General features: G+C 42.3%; 1 protein-coding gene across 6 annotated transcripts in view; it reads left to right on the forward strand.

Moving 5' to 3' along the window:
* Positions 1-21473, forward strand: part of ARSG (arylsulfatase G) — a 187640-nt gene that overhangs the window by 137538 nt on the left and 28629 nt on the right. For 5 of the 6 annotated variants that reach the window (XM_024350567.3, XM_511646.9, XM_024350568.2 and 2 more), the window contains 2 exons: positions 224-344; positions 6492-6582. In XM_024350567.3, coding sequence (XP_024206335.2) covers positions 224-344; positions 6492-6582 — 212 coding nt within the window. The remainder of the gene's footprint in view (positions 1-223; positions 345-6491; positions 6583-21473) is intronic. The other variant, XM_054670626.2, reaches the window with a different exon arrangement.

Here is a 21473-nt window from a genome sequence, read left to right on the forward strand (position 1 = left end):
GGCTGCAGAGCCTGGGTGCTGAACCACTGCACCATTCTGCCTCTTGTAGGAGCAGAAATCCAGGTGGAACTGGAAGGAAAAACAAGCAGGTAGAGAAGTTAAGTCAGCCCATAGGAGAGGCTGTCGGTGCTTGCTCTGGGCTGGTTCAGGTGGGTGTTGACACGGCAGGGTCAGGGAGCGAGTCAGAAGAGCTGGGGACAACTCAGTCTTGTTATTTCCGCAGTGTGCTGGACATTTTTCCGACTGTGGTAGCCCTGGCCCAGGCCAGCTTACCTCAAGGACGGCGCTTTGATGGTGTGGACGTCTCCGAGGTGCTCTTTGGCCGGTCACAGCCTGGGCACAGGGTAAGTGAAGGAGGTACTTGCCCACATGTAGGCTCTTTAGGAGGCTGGTCTGCTGCCTCTCACCTCTGTGCAGACAGAACCATCATCAGAAGATGGTCAAGAACAGGCTGCAGGTCGGATACAGTGGCTCACACCTGTAATCCCAGCACTTTAGGAGACCAAGGTGGGCTGATCACTTGAGGTCAGGAGTTCGAGACCAGCCTGACCAAGATGGTGAAACCTCACCTATACTAAAGATACAAAAATTAGCTGAGCATGGTGGCATGGGCCTGTAGTCCCAGCTACTTGGGAGGCTGAGGCAGCAGAATCACTTGAACCCGGGAGGCAGAGGTTGCCGCCAGCAAGTGGCTGGTTCAGACCCCAAAAGGTGAAGCATTTGAGATGAGCCTCTTTCTACCCCCAACCCCCAGTCCAGATTTATATTTAACAGTTTGGCTTAGGGTGGGTGTATATAGGTTCTCATTCCCTATAATGGGCAATTTCTTTTCCTGCATGTATTTAATTTAATAACATAGCTACCCAGTATTTTTGTTAGATGAGATGACTGACTAGTGTCTGCAACTTGTTTATTGTGAGCCTCACCCTCTAGAATGGAAGCTTCTTGAGGGCAAGAATCTGAGCTGTTGAGTTGAGCTCCGAGTTCTCACTGCCTGCAGTCAGCCAGCATTTCAGTCCATGCAAACTGCATGAACCAATGAAGGAACAAATGAACAAATGAGTGAAAGACCCTTTGGACAGCAGGTCCAGCAAGGGCCTTACATCCAACATTCTCCCAGCTCCAGAGGGCTCAGCACACTCTTGGCAGCCTGTTTTTTTTTTTTTTTTTTTTTTTGAGATGGAGTCTTGCTCTGTCACCCAGGCTGGAGTGCAGTGGTGTGATCTCAGCTCACTGCAACCTCCGCCTCCTGGGTTCAAGCGATTCTGCTGCCTCACCCTCCCGAGTACCTGGGACTACAGGCCCATGCCACCACGCTCAGCTAATTTTTGTATCTTTAGTATAGGTGAGGTTTCACCATCTTGACCAGGCTGGTCTTGAACTCCTGACCTCAAGTGATCAGCCCGCCTTGGTCTCCCAAAGTGCTGGGATTACAGGTGTGAGCCACTGTATCTGACCTGCAGCCTGTTCTTGACCAAGCAGTCCTTGGCAATGGCTCTGGGCTTCCACTTCCCAGCGTCACCTCCTCAATGTCCCCTCTTTGCACTCTGAAGCACTCATTGGCAGTGACAGCCAGGAAATGTCAGGCCTCATGGCCTTTCCTTGTCTTTTCCCTGTGTTTTCCTTTCACCAAAAGGAAGAGGAAGCAGGAGGAGGCAAGGAGGCGGAAGGAGCACAGAGTCCCCTCTGCAACGCCCTGCAAATGCATGGCTTCTTGGTGAGGGACCCACACATCAAAGGGTCTATTTGTGTCTTTGCTAAGGGTCACATGGAAGTGACTCAAATGTACACAAGTGCCCTGTGGCTGGTAGTTACCAAAGCTGCCCTTCCCACCCAGCCTCCCCCAGCAAACCAGAACATGGGTCTCCTATGGGCCATCGGTTCTTCTGTGCACATTAATGCAGTTTTTAGGGGTTGTTGGATGAGGCCTGAGAGGTGTTCTGAAGTCCTGCTTCTCCCCAGAATATCTGCCCGCTGGAGCTGCAGACCCTTCCAGGCCTAGCCCTTCTCCCTAAGCAGGAGCAGCCAGGCAGGAAGATGGTTTCCGCCTTGAGGTTGGAAGTTAGCAGTATGTGACCCTGGACGGTTGTCACAGACGTCATTGGAGAGGTGCTCCGGAGTGTTTATTACCATGGCTGCTAGGAATAATTGGGGTCATCAGGAAGTGCTTCAAGGACTGTGGTCTCCTTGACGTTGTCGGTACTGCCTGTGGGAGCCAGCTCCTTCATGTACTAACTTCCTTTCTCAGACGGGAGAGCTCTGCTCTTGCTCTAACTGGAGTTTTGTGCAGGCTCATAGAGACCCCATCCTAACTAGTGCCCAGCAGGGTTAGGCCCAGGAACCAGATTGGAAAACCAGATACAAGTCACAGCATCGTCATGGGGAGGTATGATGGCGTGGTTAATGCAGCTGGAGTCAGGACTGATTTGCTCCCCAGCCACACCCCATGGCCCAGAAAGAAACAGCCATGCTTACTGCTTGTGGGAAGCAGCTGATGGTATCTTCAAGGTTAAGAGCACACGGGGCTGGCACCTGTGGGTCACACTCAGTCTCCCAGAGCATGCCTGCAGTGTCAGTGAAGACACTTGAGATAAGATTCTGAAGTTTGAGGACAACATGGGTAGTTGCTGGACCTGAATTTGGGTTTGGTCTTCTCTAGTCAGTCCTCTCTATCAAAGTAAAGTCATAGGCCTAAAGAAATAAGAGTAAATTGTCTCAAATTTGGAATAGCTATGGGGGAGGCTCGAAGGTAAGAATATGAGGAATTATATATATACACACACACACACAATATTCTATACATACATGTATGCATATGTGTGCATACGTCTATACATGTGTGTTATACGTGTGCATGCATATTCTAGACGTGTATGCATATGCATGTTTTGTTTTAATTTAATTTAATTTTATTTTATTTTTTGAGAGGAGTCTCACTCTGTCGCCCAGGCTGGAGTGCAGCAGCACAATCTTGGCTCACTGCAACCTCCACCTCCTGGGTTCAAGCGATTCTCCTGCCTCAGCCTCCCAAGTAGCTGGTATTACGGGCGCTCACCACCACGCCTAGATAATTTTTGTATTTTTAGTAGAGACAGGGTTTCACTGTGTTGGCCAGGCTGGTGTCAAACTCCTGACCTCAGGAGATCTGCCTGCCTCGGTCTCCCAAAGTGCTGGGATTATAGGCGTGAGCCACTGTGCCTGGCCTGCATATGCATGTTTATATACCATGTATGTATATTCATGTATGCATATCCACATCTGTATACATACATGCATACATATGTATGCATATGCATGCTTATACCACACATGCATACACATGTTTGCATATGCATGTGTCTGTATAAACATATATACGCATGCTTATGTTCATACGCTATACATGTGTACATATGTATGCCTATGCATGTCTATGCACATAATGTATACACATGCATGCACACACATACATGTATACATATGCATACGTCCAGGCACATAAATAGAGATATACACACATATTTATATGCATGTGTATGCACATGTATACATACTATATATATGCATATATCAATATACACATACATATGTGTACACAGATGCATATGTCTGTAACACATGCATACATGTGTACATATGTATTTTAAAATAAGCACAATTTGTGTTCACCCTCAGATACATCCTGGGCTTACAAGAATTCCAATATGAGTTGGTTTAGAAACACTTTCAGTTCTAGAAGCTCAAAGTAACTCCTGGATATTCAACTGGGAACAATATGCCAGTGCTTCTCAGCAATCCAGTCCTTCCCTATTGCAAACCAAGTAACCAACAGTTAAGGAGAGAAGCAAGAGAGTTGAGAGGTGTCATGTGCACAATGAGCTCCAGTTCCACACTGGATGGTCTTCTCACAACCCACTCCAGCAACCTCTAGGGACGTTGTCTCTGTGATGTTCGAAACCACATCAGCTGACACCATGCTGCATATTCTTGCATCAGCTCAGCCTCCTGCTTCTGATCTTGATGGGTCTGTGTCTAGGCAGTGAGGGGCACCAGGAGAGAGATGAGGGCTGGGAAGGGGAGGGCTGCACAGCCTAGAACCAAAGGTCCCACTTTGTGCTTTCCTGGCTCCCAGATGGAAGCTGAAGGTGGTAACATCATCACTGGTCAGGTCGTATCTTAGCCCCAGGTTGTCATGATCAGGTCCAGAAATTGTCAACGAAGGAACGTTTCCCCTAACAGCTCTGCATCTGCCTAGCCTAACACAGTCTGGGGCTGCTGTGGGTCATCAAATGCTTGACACGCCCCTGGAGGCCATACATTGAGGAAACAAGCTGAGTTTTAATGTCCAGAAAGAACGCTGATCACTTCTCTTAGGGAGGCCCCTAGTGGCGAGAGATGTCATCTGGAGTGGCTGGCAAACTGACCACCCCCATCCACCCCCTTTGGAGGCTGTAGCTGTGCATCCCCACCTGAATGGAGAAGAAGCCCACCTTCAGGGGATGCTATATCAGCACCCTGTAGGACTTAAGGTAAAGGAATGCTCTCGTGCTTAAAAAACAAAACAAGATAAAATAGAGCAAGAAAGCCCACCAGGAAGGCAAAACAAGTTTGCAGAAGATAAAGTCATCTTTGAAATTTGAACCAGGCATCTGGAGAGCTGTGATTCATGTGTACTTTTGACAGCTTCCTTCCTATGTTGATATAAACAAGAAAGCCATAATGGGTTTGCTCAAACAAACAAAAAAAATGCATAGACAAGTTCTCCAAAGTCCATCTATGTTTCTGAGAATGAGCCATCCCACAGTTTTGCTTCCTCGTGGATTTTGGAAGTTGCCTCTGGTAACGCCACATAAATAGTGGGAATATAGCAGCCCACCCTCATGGAATTTCTGTGACTGAGACACAAGTACTGTGACTGATCCGAAGCAGCAACTTCACTCCCATCTTCTGCATGTCTGCGTGCATCGTATGTCAGTTGACAATAGATTTTCCAAGTCTCCCACTTCCTGCTGTCTCAAGAAGGAAACAAAACAGTCTCCTGTGGTGAAGAGGCTTGGCTTTCTGCAGGGATGGAAGAAGTGAGGGTTTTCAGTTACGACTTCTTTTCCTGTTTGGAAGGAACCTGCTATCATCATGCGCGCCCTGGGTTTGTGCAGGGATTGTCACGAGAACCTGGAAGCCGCAGGTGTGGGGAGGAGCCCCACCTTGGCGGCATCCTCTCAGAGCTGTGAAACTCGGGGGGACAGCTGTTTACTGCTCCAACAGATGTTTCTCATTTTTTTCTTAAGTCTCGTGGAAACTTTGAATCATGTAAGTGCCTTTCCAGCCCTATATACGGTTGTGATTCATACCAAGGCAGTCTCATGCTTTTAGCCCAGACCCACCAACCTACCAAGGACACTGGCCTTTTGTTTTCTTTCACATCCTTCCCTCGAGAACCCTGATTTAGGTGTTTCCATTCTGTACGGTAATTCTTTTATTTGTGACCTGATGAGGAAAGATTTCCTCAGTCCAAATATAGTCGGACTGAGTCACAGCTGTGGGCGTCTGTGACCAGAGTCTGGGCTGTGCCCGATTCTGCGGAAATCAAGGATGCCTTCTTTTGTACCATCCTTGCTCAAGGGAGAGTTGGAACATTGACTTGATGCTGAAGAAGCCTTTCTTCAAAGAGAGCTGAGGGTCACCTGCATCAGAACCCTTGGAAATACTTGTAAAACAAGTAAGTCCCCAGGGCCCATCCTGACCCTGAGGGGTTGGAACTCAGGCAGGGTGGCCTTGTGGGCCTGTGACCGGTGCCCCCCACACACAGAGCCCTGCACTTGGAGGGACCCTGTGCTTGGTTTAAAGCTCTGCCGTGGTCATCATGAAATTTTAAGTTTGTGAACAAGGTATCCCTGATTTGCATTTTGTTGTGGACTTTGCAAATTACATAGCAGGTTTCAGGCCTAGAAATCTGACCTACCTAGTGAGACCTTTTGCCTACTCTTCCAGAGTTGTAACCCACTCCCATCAATTAACCAGCAAAATAACAACTTCACAGGCTCCCTAGAGTTGACTGGTGTGGACTCCAGGCTTGTATCTGTCAGTGTGTGTTTGGGCACAGGGATAGGGAGACCAGACCCTGAAAAAGACAGTAATATTTTCCAGGGAGCATCTAGCATCATCTAGCATGTTTTATTTTCTTTTGCTGTTTCGAGACAGGATCTTGCTCTATCACCCAGGCTGGAGTGCAATGGTATGATCATAGCTCACTGCAGCATTGACCTCCCAGGCTCAAACAATCCTCTCACCTCAGCTTCCAAGTAGCTAGGACCACAGGTGTGCACCACCATGCCTGGTTAACTTTTGTATTTTTTTGTAGGGAGGGATCTTGCTGTGTTGCCCAGGCTGGTTTCAAACTCCTGGGCTCAAGTGATCCTCCTGCCTCGACCTCCCAAGGTATTGGGATTACAGGCATGAGTCACCGAGTTCTGCCAATTTTTCTATTAGTAAGCTCTGCCACCCTTTCTCAGGTGCTGTTCCACCCCAACAGCGGGGCAGCTGGAGAGTTTGGAGCCCTGCAGACTGTCCGCCTGGAGCGTTACAAGGCCTTCTACATTACCGGTGAGTGAGGGGCCACTTAGCCCTGCCTCCCACAGTCACAGCTGCACGGGGACCCCATGGACTCTCACCCAGGCCTCTGGGAATGAGTGTGAGTCCCTCCTTTGTGGGGGGTTCTCAGCACCTCTTGACAAGCGTCTCCTCCAAACTCAGGGTCCCTGCACAGGCTCTCTGGATCCCCCATATGCAAATAAGGTCTTTGTGCCGTTCACCTGAATTTCTAGTGAGCTGGGAGCTCTCAGCACGTTTATTCAGCTCCTTTTCACATAGAGAGCATTTCCTATTGTCATGCTTTAAATGCCAGTTTGGATGAACATTAAATGGAAGCCTAGAGATATTTTAAAGTATAATTTACTTGACAATAGACCGTTTCAGAAAATAGATTTTAGAGGACTAGTTAGCAAACCGACAGAAGTCTCTCTGCTTCTTGGTTCACTGTGACTATCTATCTCTTAGATGTATACTTTAGAAATGTCATACTGGATCAGGATGGTCCTCAGGGTCTTCCAATGGCTTCTTGCTGCCAATTGAATTCAGACTCTCAATCCCGAGTCCTACTGTCTTTCCACCCTTAGTTTTCCAAGAACAAGTCTCCTCTTCCTTGGTCTCCATATTAAAATCCTTTTAAGCTTTTATGGCCCAAGTCAAATGCCACTTTCATAAAACTCTCTTATCTTCCCAGCTGGGTAGGAATTCTGGAGAACTCTGTTATCTCTCACTTTCTGCCATGCATGCCCGTCATTTAGGTACACGTCTTATTTCCTGTACTAGTTTTTTTTGTTGTTTGTTGTTGTTGTTTGTTTGTTTGTTTTGAGACAGAGTCTCGCTCTGTCACCCAGGATGGAGTGCAGTGGCGCCATCTTGGCTCACTGCAACCTCCGCCTCTTGGGTTCAAGCAATTCTCCTGCCTCAGCCTTCTGAGTAGCTGGGACTACAGGTGTGCACCACCATTCCCGGCTAATTTTTTAATTTTTAGTAGAGACTGTATTTCGTCATATTGGTCAGGCTGGTCTTGAACTCCTGACCTCGTGATCCGCCCGCCTTTCAGCCTCCCAATCCTGTACTAGTTTTTTGTTTTTGTTTTTTGAGATGGAGTCTCGCTCTGTCGCCCAGGCTGGAGTGCAGTGGCGTGATCTCGGCTCACTGCAAGCTCTGCCTCCCGGGTTCACGCCATTCTCCTGCCTCAGCCTCCCAAGTAGCTGGGACTACAGGCGCTCGCCACCACGCCCGCCTAATTTTTTTGTATTTTTAGTAGAGACAGGGTTTCACCGTGTTAGCCAGGATGGTCTCGATCGCCTGACCTCGTGATCCACCCACCTCGGCCTCCCAAAGTGCTGGGATTACAGGCGTGAGCCACCTTGCCCAGCCTGATCCTGTACTGGTTTTAAGCTTTCTAAATTCAGAACTCTTTCAGCACTTTAATCTTTGTTGTCTCGAAGTGCTTAGCACACTTAGTAGGAACGCTACAATTTTTTTTTAAATAAATGAAAAACAAAAAATAAAAAAGGAAAACCTGTGACCTAATGCAGATTCCAACTTGATTCAGTTATTTAATGTTGGAGCTTTTCAAATTATATGATAAAAAAATTATTTTCCCTGAGTGTAAATAAGTGATCCTGAAGAAAATGTGGCATAAAAACAAAACATGACTTGAGGGGTATTAAAAATGTCACAAAAATCTTTGATTCTCTAAAACCTAAAACTCAAAACAGTCAGATATTTGTTGTTTTCGGTTGAAAAGTTTCTAGATTAGAGTCCTTATATTACATTATCTAAGAGGTATGGGACCTCCAGGCTGAGTTAATTTCACAAGTAAAAGTCCTGCCAGAAAGCCCTTGGCACCACAATGTTGGAATCAGACACGTTACTATGAAGTAATAGGGCTATTTAAATGATCACAATCAGATAGGAACTATAACACCCAGGGGAGGTCTGCTCTTCTAAGGAGTCACCAAACTCCCAAGAGAGTCTGGGTAGGGAGCACTGAACTTTTAATCCATCAGTGAAAACTGGGAATAGGATGAAACAGGGGCATGTTCTGATTCCCTCTTCCTCTTGCTTCTAATATTTACATTCCAGTTACTTACAACTGCTTTTGGATAAGCTAGATGAATTGACATCTACTACATTAGATTAGAGAAAGATGTGTTCGTCTATGATGAGGATTTGATGTTATGGTCACGCACTGGGAGTGGTCTTGAAAAGACAACCAGTCTGTTTTGGTATGTGGCCTAGAATTGAGGTGTACCTTGTTGTTTTTCTTTTTTTTATTATTATACTTTAAGTTCTAGGGTACATGTGCACAACGTGCAGGTTTGTTACCTATGTATACATGTGCCATGTTGGTGTGCTGCACCCATTAACTCGTCATTTACATTGGTTATATCTCCTAATGCTTTCCCTCCCCGCTCCCCCCACCCCACGACAGGCCCCGGTGTGTGATGTTCCCCTTCCTGTGTCCAGGTGTTCTCATTGTTCAATTCCCACCTATGAGTGAGAACATGTGGTGTTTGGTTTTTGGTTCTTACGATAGTTTGCTGAGAATGATGGTTTCCAGCTTCATCCATGTCCCTACCAAGGACGTGAACTCATCCTTTTTTATGGCTGCATAGTATTCCATGGTGTCTATGTGCCCCATTTTCTTAATCCAGTCTATCATTGATGGACATTCGGGTTGGGTCCAAGTCTTTGCTATTGTGAATAGTGCCGCAATAAACATACGTGTGCATGTGTCTTTATAGCAGCATGATTTATAATCCTTTGGGTGTATACCCAGTAATGGGATGGCTGGGTCAAATGGTATTTCTAGTTCGAGATCCTTGAGGAATCGCCACACTGTCTTCCTCAATGGTTGAACTAGTTTACAGTCCCACCAACCGTGTAAAAGTGTTCCTATTTGTCCAGTTAAGGCAAGCTGTACACAAAGTGAAAGGCCCAGATCTATAATGTATAATTTGGTGAGGTTTTATAAATGTAGATACCTGTGTATGTACCCTTTTAATGGTGTGAATTCCATTGATTCTTTTTCTTTTTCCATTGATTGATTTTCAAGTGTTAAGCCAACTTTACATTCCTCAATAAATCCCATTTAGTAATGATGTATCATACTTTTTATATCTTGCTGATTTTGATTTGCTAAGATTTTGTCTATAATTTTCCTTTCTTGTCTGTGTCAAGGTTTGGTATCAGAATTTTGCTGGCCTTATAAAATGAGTTGAGAAATATTCCCTTCTCTATTTTCTGAAAGGGTTTGTGGAAGATCAGTATTATTTCTTTCATGTTTGATTGAATTCATCTGTGAAATGATTTGCCAAATTCATTGTCGTGAAGATTTTGTCATATTTTTAAAAAGAGTGTTAGTATTTTAGGTCTTATATTTAGATCTCTGATCCATTTCCAGTTAATTTTTGTATGTGGCATAAGTAAGGGTCCAACTTCATTGTTTTACATGTTGACATCCAGTTTTCCCAGCACCATTTATTGAAAACACTGTCCTTTCCCCATTGAATGGTCTTGGCACCCTTGTTAAAAATCATTTGATCATACATGTGAGGGATAATTTCCACTGTCTATTCTATTTCATTAGTTATATGTCTATGTTTATGCCAGTACCACACTGTTTTAATTACTGTAGACTTGTTGCAGTTTTGAAATCAGGAGTGTGAGTCCTCCAGCTTTGGGCTTTTTTTTTTTTTTTTTTAGACTGTTTTGACTATTCTGGGTCCTCTGAGATTCCATGTGAATTTTAGGATGGCTTTTTCTATTTCTGCAAAAAACATCATCAGGATTTTGATAAGGATTATACTGAACCTGTAGACCACTTGGGGTAGTATTGACATTTTAACAATATTAAGTCTTCCAATCCATGAACATGGGATGTAACCATTTGTTTATGTCTTCTTTAATGTCTTTCAGCTATATTTTATGGTTTTCATTATGCAAGTCTTTCACTTTTTTGTGTTAATTCCTATTTTACTCTTTTTGATGCCATTGTGAATGAAGTTGTTTTCACAATTTCGTTTTCAGATTGTTCACTGTTAGTGTATAGAAATATAACTGGCTTTGTGTTCTGAATTTCAATCCTGCCATTTTGCTGAATTCCTTTATTAGTTCTGTTTTTACGTGGAATATTTAGGTTTTCTACATATAAGATTATATCATATCTGAAGGAGGTCATTTTACTTCCTCCATTCCAATTTGGATGCTTTTTATTTCTTTTTCTTGCCGAATTGCTCTGGCTGGAATGTCCAGTACTATGTGGAACAGAAATGGCAAAAATGGCATTGAAACTTTTATTAATATATTATGTCCTTCTCTTTGTCTCTTATAACCCTTTTTAAAATTTAAAGTCTATTTTGTATGATATTAGTACAACCACTCTTGCTATCTTTTGGTTACTATTTGTGTGGAAAATCTTTTCCTACCATTTCACTTTATTTATTTTTTATTTTTCCATGGGTTATTGGGATACACGTGGTGTTTGGTTACATGAGTAAGTTCTTTAGCGGTGATTTGTGAAATTTTGGTGCACCCATCACCCAAGCAGTATACACTGCACCCTATTTGTAGTCTTTCATCCCTTGGCCCCTCCCACTTTACCCCCAAGTCCCCAAAGTCCACTGTGTCATTCTTATGCTTTTATGTCCTCCTCATAACTTAGCTCCCACGTATCAGTGAGAACATACGATGTTTGGTTTTTCATTTCTGAGTTACTTCACTTAGAATAATAGCCTCCAGTCTCACCCAGGTTGCTGCAAATGCTGTCGATTCATTCCTTTTTATGGCTGAGCAGTATTCCATTATATATATATCACAGTTTCTTTATCCACTCATTGATTGATGGACATTTGGGCTGGTTCCACATTTTTGCAATTGCAAATTGTGCTGCTATAAATATGTGTGTGCAAGTATCTTTTTCGTACAATGACTTCTTTTCCTCTGGGTAGATACCCAGTAGTGGGATTGCTGGATCAAATGGTAGTTCAGCTTTTAGTTCTTTAAGGAATCTGTTTTCCATAGCGGCTATACTAGTTTACATTCCCACCAGCAGTGTAGAAGTGTTCCCTGTTCACCGCATCCATGCCAACATCTACTGTTTTTTGATTTTTTGATTATGGCTATTCTTGCAGGAATGAGGTGGTATCATATTGTGGTTTTGATTTGCATTTCTCTGATCATTAGTGACATTAAGCATTTTTTCATGTTTGTTGGCCATTTGTATACTTTTGAGGCTTGTCTATTCATGTGCTTAGCTCACTTTTTGATGGTATTGTTTTTTTCTTGCTGATTTGTTTCAGTTCATTGTAGGTTCTGGATATTAGTCCTTTGTCAGATGTATAGATTGTGAAGATTTTCTCCCACTGTGTGGGCTGTTTACTCTGCTGACTGTTCCTTTTGCTGTGCAAAAGATCTTTAGTTTAATTATGTCCTAGCTATTTATATTTGTTCTTATTGCATTTGCTTTTGGGTTCTTGTTCATGAAATCCTTGCCTAAGCCAATGTCTAGAAGGGTTTTTCCAATGTTATCTTCTAGAATTTTTATAGTTTCAGGTCTTAGATTTAAGTTCTTAATCCATCTTGAGTTGATTTTTGTATAAGGTGAGAGATGAGGATCCAGTTTCATTCTCCTACATGTGGCTAGCCAATTATCCCAGCACCATTTGTTGAAAAGGGTGTCCTTTCCCCACTTTATGTTTGTGTTGGCTTTGTCGAAGATCAGCTGGCTGTAATTATTTGGGTTTATTTCTGGGTTCTCTATTCTGTTCCATTGGTCTATGTGCCTATTTTTTTTTACCAGTACTATGCTGTTTTGGTGATTATGGCTTTATAGTATAGTTTGAAATCAGGTAGTGTGATGCCTCCAGATTTGTTCTTTTTGCTTAGTCTTGCTTTGGCTATGCAAGCTCTTTTTTGTTTTCGTATGAATTTTTCTAATTCTGTGAAGAATGATGGTGGTATTTTGATGGGGATTGTGTTGGATTTGTAGATTGTTTTTAGCAGTATGGTCATTTTCACAATATTGATTCTACCCATCCATGAGCATGAGATGTGTTTCCATTTGTTTGTGTCATCTATGATTTCTTTCAGCAGTGTTTTGTAGTTTTCCTTACAGAGGTCTTTCACCTCCTTGGTTAGGTATATTCCTAAGTTTTGTTTTTTTTTTTTTTTTTGCAGCTATCGTAAAAGGGGTTGACTTCTTGATTTGACTCTCCGCTTGGTTGCTGTTGGTGTATAGAAGAGCTACTGATTTGTGTACATTAATCTTGTTTCTAGAAACTTAGCTGAATTCTGTTATCAGTTCTAGGAGCTTTCTGGAGGAGTCTTTAGGGTTTTCGAGGTAAACAATCATATTGCCAGCAAACAGTGACAGTTTGACTTCCTCTTTACTGATTTGAATGCCCTTTTACTGATTTGAATGCCCTTTACTTCTTTCTCTTGTCTTGCACTGGCTAGGACTTCCAGTAGTATGTTGAAGAGGAGTGGTGACAGTGGGCATCCTTTTCTTGTTTCAGTTCTCAGAGGGAATGATATCAGCTTTTCCCCATTCAGTATTATGTTGGCTGTGGGTTTCTTTTTTTTTTTTATTGGTGCAAATTACTGTTTATTAAGCATTATTTATTCCTTATGCAAAACAAATGTGCACTAGCCTTTGGCATTAACTAAACACTCTCTACATATTTCTTTTTTTTATTATTATTATACTTTGAGTTTTAGGGTACATGTGCACAATGTGCAGGTTAGTTACATATGTATACATGTGCCATGCTGGTGTGCTGCACCCATTAACTCGTCATCTAGCATTAGGTATATCTCCCAATGCTATCCCTCCCCCCTCCCCCCACCCCATAACAGTCCCCAGAGTGTGATGTTTCCCTTCCTGTGTCCATGTGTTCTCATTGTTCAATTCCCACCTATGAGTGAGAAGATGTGGTGTTTGGTTTTTTGTTCTTGCAATAGTTTACTGAGAATGATGATTTCCAATTTCATCCATGTCCCTACAAAGGACATGAACTCATCATTTTTTATGGCTGCATAGTATTCCATGGTGTATATGTGCCAGATTTTCTTAATCCAGTCTATCATTGTTGGACATTTGGGTTGGTTCCAAGTCTTTGCTATTGTGAATAATGCCGCAATAAACATACGTGTGCATGTGTCTTTAAAGCAGCATGATTTATAGTCCTTTGGGTATATACGCAGTAATGGGATGGCTGGGTGAAATGGTATTTCTAGTTCTAGATCCCTGAGGAATCGCCACACTGACTTCCACAATGGTTGAACTAGTTTACAGTCTCACCAACAGTGTAAAAGTGTTCCTATTTCTCCACATCCTCTCCAGCACCTGTTGTTTCCTGACTTTTTAATGATTGCCATTCTAACTGGTGTGAGATGGTATCTTACTGTGGTTTTGATTTGCATTTCTCTGATGGCCAGTGATGGTGAGCATTTTTTCATGTGTTTTTTGGCTGCATAAATGTCTTCTTTTGAGAAGTGTCTGTTCGTGTCCTTCACCCACTTTTTGATGGGGTTGTTTTTTTCTTGTAAATTTGTTTGAGTTCATTGTAGATTCTGGATATTAGCCCTTTGTCAGATGAGTAGGTTGCGAAAATTTTCTCCCATTTTGTAGGTTGCCTGTTCACTCTGATGGTAGTTTCTTTTGCTGTGCAGAAGCTCTTTCGTTTAATTAGATCCCATTTGTCAATTTTGGCTTTGGTTGCCATTGCTTTTGGTGTTTTAGACATGAAGTCCTTGCCCATGCCTATGTCCCGAATGGTAATGCCTAGGTTTTCTTCTAGGGTTTTTATGGTTTTAGGTCTAACGTTTAAGTCTTTAATCCATCTTGAACTGATTTTTGTATAAGGTGTAAGGAAGGGATCCAGTTTCAGCTTTCTCCATATGGCTAGCCAGTTTTCCCAGCACCATTTATTAAATAGGGAATCCTTTCCCCATTGCTTGTTTTTCTCAGGTTTGTCAAAGATCAGATAGTTGTAGATACGCGGCGTTATTTGTGAGGGCTCTGTTCTGTTCCATTGATCTATATCTCTGTTTTGGTACCAGTACCATGCTGTTTTGGTTACTGTAGCCTTGTAGTATAGTTTGAAGTCAGGTAGCGTGATGCCTCCAGCTTTGTTCTTTTGGCTGAGGATTGACTTGGCGATGTGGGCTCTTTTTTGGTTCCATATGAACTTTAAAGTAGTTTTTTCCAATTCTGTGAAGAAAGTCATTGGTAGCTTGATGGGGATGGCATTGAATCTGTAAATTACCTTGGGCAGTATGGCCATTTTCACGATATTGATTCTTCCTACCCATGAGCATGGAATATTCTTCCATTTGTTTGTATCCTCTTTTATTTCATTGAGCAGTGGTTTGTAGTTCTCCTTGAAGAGGTCCTTCACATCCCTTGTAAGTTGGATTCCTAGGTATTTTATTCTCTTTGAAGCAATTGTGAATGGGAGTTCACTCATGATTTGGCTCTCTGTTTGTCTGTTGTTGGTGTATAAGAATGCTTGTAATTTTTGTACATTGATTTTGTATCCTGAGACTTTGCTGAAGTTGCTTATCAGCTTAAGGAGATTTTGGGCTGAGACAATGGGGTTTTCTAGATATACAATCATGTCATCTGCAAACAGGGACAATTTGACTTCCTCTTTTCCTAATTGAATACCCTTTATTTCCTTCTCCTGCCTAATTGCCCTGGCCCGAACTTCCAACACTATGTTGAATAGGAGTGGTGAGAGAGGGCATCCCTGTCTTGTGCCATTTTTCAAAGGGAATGCTTCCAGTTTTTGCCCATTCAGTATGATATTGGCTGTGGGTTTGTCATAGATAGCTCTTATTATTTTGAAATATGTCCCATCAATACCTAATTTATTGAGAGTTTTTAGCATGAAGGGTTGTTGAATTTTGTCAAAGGCCTTTTCTGCATCTATTGAGATAATCATGTGGTTTTTGTCTTTGGTTCTGTTTATATGCAGGATTACATTTATTGATTTGCGTATATTGAACCAGCCTTGCATCCCAGGGATGAAGCCCACTTGATCATGGTGGATAAGCTTTTTGATGTTCTGCTGGATTCAGTTTGCCAGTATTTTATTGAGGATTTTTGCATCAATGTTCATCAAGGATATTGGTCTAAAATTCTCTTTTTTGGTTGTGTCTCTGCCCAGCTTTGGTATCAGGATGATGCTGGCCTCATAAAATAAGTTAGGGAGGATTCCCTCTTTTTCTATTGATTGGAATAGTTTCAGAAGGAATGGTACCAGTTCCTCCTTCTACCTCTGGTAGAATTCAGCTGCGAATCCATCTGGTCCTGGACTCTTTTTGGTTGGTAAGCTATTGATTATTGCCACAATTTCAGATCCTGTTATTGGTCTATTCAGAGATTCAACTTCTTCCTGGTTTAGTCTTGTGAGAGTGTATGTGTCGAGGAATTTATCCATTTCTTCTAGATTTTCTAGTTTATTTGCATAGAGGTGTTTGTAGTATTCTCTGATGGTAGTTTGTATTTCTGTGGGATCAGTGGTGATATCCCCTTTATCATTTTTTATCGCATCTATTTGATCCTTCTCTCTTTTTTTCTTTATTAGTCTTGCTAGCGGTCTATCAATTTTGTTGATCCTTTCAAAAAACCAGCTCCTGGATTCACTGATTTTTTGAAGGGTTTCTTGTGTCTCTATTTCCTTCAGTTCTGCTCTGATTTTAGTTATTTCTTGCCTTCTGCTAGCTTTTGAATGTGTTTGCTCTTGCTTTTCTGGTTCTTTTAATTGTGATGTTAGGGTGTCAGTTTTAGATCTTTCCTGCTTTCTCTTGTGGACATTTAGTGCTATAAATTTCCCTCTACACACTGCTTTGAATGCATCCCAGAGATTCTGGTATGTTGTGTCTTTGTTCTCGTTGGTTTCAAAGAACATCTTTATTTCTGCCTTCATTTCATTATGTACCCAGTAGTCATTCAGGAGCAGGTTGTTCAGTTTCCATGTAGTTGAGCGGTTTTGAGTGAGATTCTTAATCCTGAGTTCTAGTTTGATTGCACTGTGGTCTGAGAGATAGTTTGTTATAATTTCTGTTCTTTTACATTTGCTGAGGAGAGCTTTACTTCCAAGTATGTGGTCAATTTTGGAATAGGTGTGGTGTGGTGCTGAAAAAAATGTATATTCTGTTGATTTGGGGTGGAGAGTTCTGTAGATGTCTGTTAGGTCCGCTTGGTGCAGAGCTGAGTTCAATTCCTGGGTATCGTTGTTGACTTTCTGTCTTGTTGATCTGTCTAATGTTGACAGTGGGGTGTTAAAGTCTCCCATTATTAATGTGTGGGAGTCTAAGTCTCTTTGTAGGTCACTCAGGACTTGCTTTATGAATCTGGGTGCTCCTGTATTGGGTGCATATATATTTAGGATAGTTAGCTCTTCTTGTTGAATTGATCCCTTTACCATTATGTAATGGTCTTGTCTCTTTTGATCTTTGTTGGTTTAAAGTCTGTTTTATCAGAGACTAGGATTGCAACCCCTGCCTTTTTTTGTTTTCCATTTGCTTGGTAGATCTTCCTCCATCCTTTTATTTTGAGCCTATGTGTGTCTCTGCAGGTGAGATGGGTTTCCTGAATACAGCACACTGATGGGTCTTGACTCTTTATCCAATTTGCCAGTCTGTGTCTTTTAATTGGAGCATTTAGTCCATTTACATTTAAAGTTAATATTGTTACATGTGAATTTGATCCTGTCATTATGATGTTAGCTGGTTATTTTGCTCGTTAGTTGATGCAGTTTCTTCCTAGTCTCGATGGCCTTTACATTTTGGCATGATTTTGCAGTGGCTGGTACCGGTTGGTTGTTCCTTTCCATGTTTAGCGCTTCCTTCAGGAGCTCTTTTAGGGCAGGCCTGGTGGTGACAGAATCTCTCAGCATTTGCTTGTCTGTAAAGTATTTTATTTCTCCTTCACTTATGAAGCTTAGTTTGGCTGGATATGAAATTCTGGGTTGAAAATTCTTTTCTTTGAGAATGTTGAATATTGGCCCCCACTCTCTTCTGGCTTGTAGAGTTTCTGCCGAAAGATCCACTGTTAGTCTGATGGGCTTCCCTTTGAGGGTAACCTGACCTTTCTCTCTGGCTGCCCTTAACATTTTTTCCTTCATTTCAACTTTGGTGAATCTGACAATTATGTGTCTTGGAGTTGCTCTTCTTGAGGAATATCTTTGTGGCGTTCTCTGTATTTCCTGAATCTGAATGTTGGCCTGCCTTGCTAGATTGGGGAAGTTCTCCTGGATAATATCCTGCAGAGTGTTTTCCAACTTGGTTCCATTCTCCCCGTCACTTTCAGGTACACCAATCAGATGTAGATTTGGTTTTTCACATAGTCCCATATTTCTTGGAGGCTTTGCTCATTTCTTTTTATTCTTTTTTCTCTAAACTTCCCTTCTCGCTTCATTTCATTCATTTCATCTTCCATCGCTGATACCCTTTCTTCCAGTTGATCGCACCGGCTCCTGAGGCTTCTGCATTCTTCACGTAGTTCTCAGGCCTTGGTTTTCAGCTCCATCAGCTCCTTTAAGCACTTCTCTGTATTGGTTATTCTAGTTATACATTCTTCTAAATTTTTTTCAAAGTTTTCAACTTCTTTGCCTTTGGTTTGAATGTCCTCCCGTAGCTCGGAGTAATTTGATCGTCTGAAGCCTTCTTCTCTCAGCTCGTCAAAGTCATTCTGCATCCAGGTTTGTTCCGTTGCTGGTGAGGAACTGCATTCCTTTGGAGGAGGAGAGGCGCTCTGCTTTTTAGAGTTTCCAGTTTTTCTGCTCTGTTTTTTCCCCATCTTTGTGGTTTTATCTACGTTTGGTCTTTGATGATGGTGATGTACGGATGGGTTTTTGGTGTGGATGTCCTTTCTGTTTGTTAGTTTTCCTTGTAACAGACAGGACCCTCAGCTGCAGGTCTGTTGGAGTACTGGGCCCTGTGAGGTGTCAGTCTGCCCCTGCTGGGGGGTGCCTCCCAGTTAGGCTGCTCGGGGGTCAGGGACCCACTTGAGGAGGCAGTCTGCCGGTTCTCAGATCTCCAGCTGCGTGCTGGGAGAACCACTGCTCTCTTCAAAGCTGTCAGACAGGGACATTTAAGTCTGCAGAGGTTACTGCTGTCTTTTTGTTTGTCTGTGCCCTGCCCCCAGAGGTGGAGCCTACAGAGGCAGTCAGGCCTCCTTGAGCTGTGGTGGGCTCCACCCAGTTCGAGCTTCCCGGCTGCTTTGTTTACCTAATCAAGCCTGGGCAATGGCGGGCGCCCCTCCCCCAGCCTCGCTGCCGCCTTGCAGTTTGATCTCAGACTGCTGTGCTGGCAATCAGCGAGACTCCGTGGGCGTAGGACCCTCCGAGCCAGGTAAGGGATGTAATCTCCTGGTGCGCCGTTTTTTAAGCCTGTCGGAAAAGCGCAGTATTCGGGTGGGAGTGACCCGATTTTCCAGGTGCCGTCTGTCACCCCTTTCTTTGACTAGGAAAGGGAACTCCCTGACCCCTTGAGCTTCCCGAGTGAGGCAATGCCTCGCCCTGCTTCGGCTCGCGCACGGTGCGCGCACCCACTGACCTGCGCCCACTGTCTGGCACTCCCTAGTGAGATGAACCCGGTACCTCAGATGGAAATGCAGAAATCACCCGTCTTCTGCGTCGCTCAACGCTGGGAGCTGTAGACCGGAGCTGTTCCTATTCGGCTATCTTGGCTCCTCCCCCTGGCTGTGGGTTTCTTATAGATGGCTTTTATTACATTGAGGTATGTCCCTTGTATGCCGATTTTGCTGAGTTTTAATCATAAAGTGATGCTGGATTTTGTCAAATGCTTTTACTGCATCTATTGAGATGACCATGTGATTTTTGTTTTTAATTCTGTTTATGTGGTGTATCACATTTATTGACATATCACATTTATTGGTATATGTTAAACTATCCTTGCGTCCCTGGTATGAAACCCCCTTGATTATGGTGAATTATCTTTTTGATATGTTGTTGGATTCAGTTAACTAGTATTTTGTTAAGGATTTTAGCATCTGTGTTCATTAGGGATATCAGTCTGTAGTTTTCTTTTTTGGTTATGTCCTTTCCTGGTTGTGGTATTAGGGTGATTCTGGCTTCATAGAATGAATTAGGGAGGGTTCCCTCTTTGTCATGTGGAATAGTGTCAAAAAGGTTGGTACCAATTCTTCTTTGAATGTCTGGTGGAATTCTGCTGTGGATCCATCTGGTCCTAGACTTTTGTTGTTGTTGTTGTTGGTAATTTAAAAATTACCATTTTAATCTCGCTGCTTGTTATTGGTTTGTTCAGGGTATCTAATTCTTCCTGATTTAAGCTAGGAGGGTTGTATTTTTCCAGGAATTTATCCATCTCTTCTAGGTTTTTTAGTTTAAATGCAAAGGTGTTCATAGTAGCCTTGAATGATCTTTTGTATTTTTGTGATGTCTGTTGTAATATCTCCTGTTTTGTTTCTTATTGAGTTTATTTGGGTTTTCTCTCTTCTTTTCTTGGTTAATCTTGCTAACAGCATATCAATTTTATTCATATTTTCAAAGAACCAGCTTTGTGTTTCATTTATCTTTTTTATTTTTTTGTTTCAATTTCATTTAGTTCTGCTCTGATCTTGGTTATTTCCTTTTGTCTGCTGGGTTTTGTTTGTTCTTGTTTCTCTAGTTCCTTGAGGTATGACCTTAGAATGTCAGTTTGTGCTCTTTCAGTCTTTTTGATGTAGGCATTTAAGGCTATGAACTTTCCCCTTAGCCCCTCCTTTGCTGTATCCCAGAGGTTTTGATAGGTTGTGTCACTATTATTCAGTTTGAAGAATTTTTAAATTTCCATCTTGATTTCATTTTTGACTCAATGATCATTCAGGAGCAGGTTATATAATTTCCATGTATTTGCATGGTTCTGAAGGTTCCTTTGGAATGGATTTCCAGTTTTATTCCACTGTGGTCTGAGAGAGTGCTTGATATAATTTCAATTTTCTTAAATTTATTGAGGCTCATTTTGTGGACTATCGTATGGTCTGTCTTGGAGAAAGTTCCATGCACTACTGAATAGAATGTGTATTCTGCAGTTGTTGGTTGGAATGTTCTGTATATATCTGTTAAGTCCATTTGTTACAAGGTATAGTTTAAATCCATTGTTTCTTTGTTGACTTTCTTTCTTGATGACCTGTCTAGTGCTGTCAGTGGAATATTGAAGTCCCCCACTATTATTGTGTTGCCGTCTATCTCATTTCTTACGTTATTAGTAATTATTTTATAAATTTGGGAGCTCCAGTGTTAAGAGCATATATGTTTAGGATTGTGATGTTTTCCTGTTGGACACGGCCTTTTACCATTGTATAATGTCTCTGTCTTTTTTAACTGCTGTTGCTTTAAAGTTGGTTTTGTCTGATATAAGATAGCTACCCCTGCTTACTTTTGGTGTTCATTTGCATGAAATATCTTTTTCTACCCCTTTACTTTAAATGTATGCGAGTCCTTATATGTTAGATGAGTCTCCTGAAGGCAGCAGATGGTTGGTTGGTGATCTTATCCATTCTGCTGTTTTGTATTTTTTAAGTGGAGCATTTAGACCATTTACATTCAGTGTTAATATTGAGATGTGAAGTACCATTCCAATTCCTCATGCTATTTGTTGCCCATGTGCCTTGGTTTTTTTGTTTTTGCTTTTCAAATTGTATTTTTGTTTTATAGGTCCTGTGAGCTTTATGCTTTAAAGAGGTTCCATTTTGATGTGTTTCCAGGATTTGATTCAAGATTTAGAGCTCCTTTTAGCAGTTCTTGTAGTGGTGGCTTGGTAGTGGTGAATTTTCTCAGCATTTGTTTGTATCCTTCTTTCATATATGATGCTTATTTTTGCTGGATACAGAATTCTTGGCTGATAGTTATTTTGATGGAGGAGGC

Source organism: Pan troglodytes, chromosome 19 (genome assembly GCF_028858775.2).
Source record: "Pan troglodytes isolate AG18354 chromosome 19, NHGRI_mPanTro3-v2.0_pri, whole genome shotgun sequence".
Lineage (NCBI taxonomy): Eukaryota > Metazoa > Chordata > Mammalia > Primates > Hominidae > Pan > Pan troglodytes.